This window comes from Coptis chinensis, chromosome 8 (genome assembly GCF_015680905.1).
Source record: "Coptis chinensis isolate HL-2020 chromosome 8, ASM1568090v1, whole genome shotgun sequence".
Taxonomy (NCBI): domain Eukaryota; kingdom Viridiplantae; phylum Streptophyta; class Magnoliopsida; order Ranunculales; family Ranunculaceae; genus Coptis; species Coptis chinensis.
In genome coordinates this window covers 49,835,229-49,840,633 of record NC_141463.1, presented here as the reverse complement: position 1 = coordinate 49,840,633, position 5,405 = coordinate 49,835,229, and the positions used below count along the sequence as shown (strand labels likewise).

Here is a 5,405-nt window from a genome sequence, read left to right as displayed (position 1 = left end):
GTCGCTTCCCCACAAAAGTTGCTACCACCAGCATCTCAAACTTCTTGTATAAGTGTGAAAAGTTCGAAGAATTCACATGTAAAACTGGCTTCCCATTAACAATAGTGGGTTCTACATCCTTCAAGTTCTTTTTTCTCACATTTGATCGAGCTAATACCTCAGCCCATGACGATGTTGGTGTTGTTGTTTGTTTTTCATCTTTTCCCGATACTTTCGCTTCATCTTCTGTCTTTGTCTCTTTTGTTTCAGCCAGATCTGGAATGCTCGGGTTCACTTTTTTGCAGTTTCCTTCACTCGCATCCTTAGTGACCTTTGTGAAGATGAAGTCTTCATCTTCTTCAACTCCAGAAATTCGCGACACCCCTTGATTCTCTAACTTATTTCCTGGTATTATGATCTGTTCCGACTCTCTAAGTCCTTCAAGTTCTTGGACTTCTTTGAATGCTTCCAGCAGTTTCTTTGCCTCATTTAGTAAATCTTCTTTTGTTTGACTTGTTGTAAGACTCACCGGTGATTCTTCCCGCACTCCCCATGGTTTCAGATTTAAACCAAACTCCTCCAACTGCTTCCTTCGATATCTCTCCACTGTACCCTCTCCAAACCTTGCCTTTATCTTGCTCTCGAACCTCTCCACTTCGCCTTCTAACTCATCTGATGATGCTTCCCCAGCACTCCCAGTTGGTGTGCTAGCGTTCTCGACCTCTGTAACCCTAATCTCTTGTTTTTTTTTGCATGTTTTTCTAATTTTAAGTAAAAAGACTAAAATGCCCCTGAGGAAAAAAATCACCCCTTAGAAGTCCCCATTAAACAAAAAACACATGTTTTCATAACTAGTATTAGGAATGTTCTTAGCTAGCGTATCAGCTAGCCTATTAGTTTCCCTATATACATGAAATATATTGAAGTACTCTAACTCTTCCTTCATTAATTGTATACTTCGGATCATCTTCTCTGCCATCCATGGGTGCTTGCTGCCGCTGCTCAAGAAGGAAATAACATTGGTCGAATCAGTTTGCACTTCGATCTTTTTAATACCCAATCTCACTGCCATCTTAATTCCTTCCTCTACTTCTTGAAGCTCGATCAAAGAGATGCTCTGGAATTTTGATTTCCCGTGGCTCACTGCTGCTACTTCCCCCTTATCATCGCGTAGCACTGCTGCCCATCCCCCTTCTACACCTTGTAGTGTCCCATCCGTATTCAAATTGTATATCTCTGATTCTGCTCTAACCCATTTGCAATACTCACGTTTCTCTCTTTTATACTCGACATCGATATTCCACTTCTCCATGACCCACCTCTGGCCCCTGTGCCATTGTTAATTTCATTCCTATCAGTTTGGTTCTTGCATCCCTAATCACTACTTCAGTTACCTGATGGGCATCAACATATTTATTCTCGAATGATTTAATCATTTCTTTTTTTTCCAGACCTAATACACGAATGCAATCCATACAAGTCGATATCCATCTTGTATACATCCTTTCCCTCTTGTCACTATTTCAAACCACTGTACCTCTTCTTCCCATGTTAGAGCAGCTGTTCTTCCAAAACCCATTATCTGCAATATCCGATTCCAAACTATGCTCGCAAAGCTACATTCGTGAAATAGATGATTTTCTGTCTCTGTACCTTGCCAACACAGCACACATATGTCAGATTGCGCCTTTTTCCACTCTTTCAATTCTTCAGAGTCTTGAGCCCTCCACTTAAAACCATCCAACTTATAAAGGAATGTTGAGAGATTCGGTTCAAGAACCAAACCAACTTCCCCCATAGTACATGTTACCGTATACTTCTCAAGCTTTCATATGTTTCTTTCAAACTGTAATCTCCATGAGTTGCCGCTGTCCAGACTATTTTGTCAGCCATCCCCATTATTTCCACCTCATCTATTTCACCTATGACATCATTTAAGTGTACCTTTATGCGTTACGGGATGCTCCATTTCCCTATATCTATAAAATCTGCTACCTTGTTCTTTTATTTTTTAATAAAGGGGTAGGGGACCCCATTAACAATCTCGCTTACCGTTCAAAAAAAAAACATGGCACATACTATCATATAGTAAGGCTTGTGGGAATTGATTCCTCAATATCCCATTTTCGTGCCAGGGATCATTCCAAAAACTTGTATCCTTCCCATCACCAATTTGATGTCTCACTACAACAGCTGCCTCTGTTCTTGCTTTGAGTATGTTATGCCAGCTCCATGAACAATCTTGTGGAATCTTTAGTCCCCAGAAGCTTCTGTCTTTAATCAAGTTCTTATATGTCCACGTCACCCATAAGTTATCAGCCTTTGTTACAATCTTCCAGATGTGTTTCATTGTAGCCGCTTGTTTCACTTTTTCTAAGTTTCTGATTCCCAGCCCTCCCTCCTCATAAGGGTAGCAGACATCATCCCATCCAATCAATGCATATGATTGTGTACAATCTGGACCTGTCCATAAGAAGTTCTGGCATAATCTGTTGATGTCATCTATTGTTTTCTGAGGAATCGTGAAAGATGCCAGCCAGTAGTCACTCAAGTTGTTTAACACAGCCTTGATTAGCTGTAATCTTCCTACATATGAAAGCAACTTCCCCTTCCAGCTTTGAATTCTCTTAGACACTTTAAGGATCAAAGGGCAACAATCAGTCGATATTAACCTTGTAGTAATCAGGGGTAATCCCAGATATTTCACTGGCAGCTTAACTCTTTGAAATTGTAAAACTTGCTCAATCTCAGTGCTTGTTGTATCATCCACTCCTGCAAGAAAAATGTTGCTCTTCTATACATTAACCTCTAGCCCTGACAGCATCCTGAAAGATTCCAAGTTCTACTTAAGCGCACTAGCACTTTGTACGTCCCCATACAAAAAAGCCATAAGATCATCTGCAAACGACAAGTGAGTGATAACTAGATCTATGCACTTATAGTGTAGTTTGTACATTCCACTTCTTACACTCTGGAGCATAATGTATGAGAACAGATCCATAAACAAAACAAAGAGATATGGTGATATGGGATCACCCTGTCTTATCCCTCGTTTCCCTCTGAAATACCCATAAGAAGAGCCATTAGCCATGATTGAGTACGATGTTGTTTCCGCACAAGCTTTAACCCATGTAATAAACCTTTCTAGCATTCCCACACTTCTCATAGCAAATTCCACTGTTTCCTATCTTACTGTGTCATAAGCCTTTCTTAAATCCATTTTTACCACACATCTGGCCGGGGGGTGATCTCGGTGGTAATTATGCATAATCTAATGAGATAAAAGAATATTGTCTTGTATACTTCTCCCGGTAATAAAAGCTGATTGGTTAGAGTTAGCCACTTTCGGCATTAAATATTTCATTCTCTTTGTCATGACCTTTGTAATTCATTTATACATCACTCCACAACATGTTATAGGCCTGTAATCTCCTAGTGAACTTGGCATATGTATTTTAGGGATGAGTGTAATACTTGTGGAATTTACCTCCTTTAGCATTTGATTCGAATGGAAGAAGTTTCTTGCTGCTCTAATAAAATCTTCTCCTATGATTCGCCAAGTACATTTGAAGAAGAAGGAAGAGAATCCATCTGTCCCTGGTGCTTTGTCATTTCCAATGTCAGCCAGAGCCTCTATAATTTTATCCCTCGTAACATCCTGCTGTAGTTTTTCCCACTCTACCATATCCAGATGTTGCCGTGGTTCCATATCTTGAAAAACACAGAAATCCACTGTATGCATGTTTGGAGGGATATATAGTGCTTCATAGAAAGCCACACAATCATCTCCAATAGTTCTCAAGTCTTGTATCACAATTCCTGTTTCATCTTTCAAACATGAGATCTTGTTGACAATTCTCCTTGCTTGCATAGACTTGAAGAAGTATTTAGTATTATTGTCTCCCAATACTACCACTTGATCCTTCGATTTCTGCCTGAGCATATCCTCCTCTGAATTAATTGCTTGTACATGATTTGTAATAGCTTCCCTTTCTTTTCTGATAAGAGTATAATCCAGAGGTTGTGCTTGTAACTGTGTTTGTAGTTGATCCACTGTTGACTTAGTTGCGATAACTCTGTTCACTACATTACCTATCCCTTCGCTGTTCCATTGTATGAGTGCAGCTTTCGTCAGCTTTAATTTTCTCATGAACACGAACATAGGGTTACCTACCACTGCACTCTCCCAAGCTTCCTCTACTATGTTCATAAAACCACTCTCAGTATACCAGAAGTTAAAGAATTTAAAAGCTTTGTGTTTCTGATTTCTTTGTGATGTGGACGTAACAAATATGGCTGAATGATCTAACACTGCTCCTGGATTCATAAATTCAGCCTCGTGCTCCCCATATGCTCCTATCCATTCTGCATTTTCCATTACTCGATCCAATTTGCAGCTAACCCTGTTATCTTGCTTATTACTCCAGGTATAAAAATTTCCTTTACTTTTGATATCGACCAATCCAGCGGCATTAACACATTCTAGTAGATCTTCAAAATGATAAGCTCTAGTCTATGTTCCTCCTGTCTTCTCTTGGGCATTTAAGATTGAATTAAAATCTCCCAATATTACCCACAACTTCTGTATAGTACAAGACAATTCTTTAATGCTTCGCCATAGTTGTCGTCTTGTACCTCTGTCATTGTTGCCATACACAACTGTAACTATGAATTCTTCCCCCGCAATTGTTGCCACTTCCATTATGATTTGTTGATCATCCTTCTGCATAAACTTTGCTTCACATTCTCGAGGATTCCAACATACCCATATATTTCCCAAATCAGTTCCATTTTTAGTCCCCTCCATTCTCCATTCTGTGAAAGCTTTATTAAACACTCTATCTCGATTCTTTCTCTTTACTCTTGTCTTCACTAACCCCACTAAACTTATCTCAAAATTTCTCACCATCTCGCGGACTTCAACTTGCTTAAAAGCTTTATTAAAACCCCGCACATTCCAGCATGTTATATTTATCATTTAAGAGCTTGGGGATGGGTTAAAAGACTCCCTTTAGTCTTTTCTTTGCTGGTGCCAGTAACCTCTACCCTTGATTCTACTACTCTGTTTAACTCCTTTTGGCTCTTCTCTGTGGTATCTTGTTCAGCTGCTGTGCCTTCATCATTTTCTGATGCATTTTCACTAAGATGTTTAAATCTGTTATTCTCTTCCTGACTTAGCCTCTGTAGTCGTTGCCTTACTCTCTCTGCCATTTACGAGTTACTCTTTTGTTATTCCTTTCCACTCATAGCTCCCTTTCCCTTAGTTTCAGTATTCAATGTTTTTGCCTCTGGACTCGACACCTTATTTTTTCCTCTACAAGAATGTTTACGACTCGGTGATTCCCACCCTTGTTCATCCCCAACTGTTAAGACTTCCTGTACCTCTTGCCCTTTGGTAGCTCCTACTTCCATAATTCCTTCTTGTT

At 39.6% G+C, this 5,405-nt stretch overlaps 1 protein-coding gene across 1 annotated transcript; it reads right to left on the bottom strand.

Annotated features, from left to right (window-relative positions):
* Nucleotides 1-1,785: 1,785 nt before the first annotated feature.
* Nucleotides 1,786-4,357, bottom strand: LOC147481814 (uncharacterized). Its single transcript, XM_086579076.1, has 3 exons — nt 3,454-4,357; nt 2,059-2,751; nt 1,786-1,901 (listed from the first exon to the last, which is right to left on the bottom strand). Exons 1-3 carry the CDS (start codon nt 4,355-4,357, stop codon nt 1,786-1,788), a joined length of 1,713 nt encoding a protein of 570 aa, XP_086435202.1.
* Nucleotides 4,358-5,405: the final 1,048 nt, after the last annotated feature.

Bases quoted from the DNA above. Each gene is read 5' to 3' on its own strand.
- LOC147481814 (XM_086579076.1), bottom strand. From the start codon at position 4,357: ATGGAAAATGCAGAATGGATAGGAGCATATGGGGAGCACGAGGCTGAA. The intron at 2,752-3,453 runs GTATTACACTCA...TTTTTCTTGCAG, and splicing joins AAAGGAGGTAAATTCCACAA to GAGTGGATGATACAACAAGC. The intron at 1,902-2,058 runs GTATGTGCCATG...ATGATGTCATAG, and splicing joins ACAAGCCTTACTATATGATA to GTGAAATAGATGAGGTGGAA.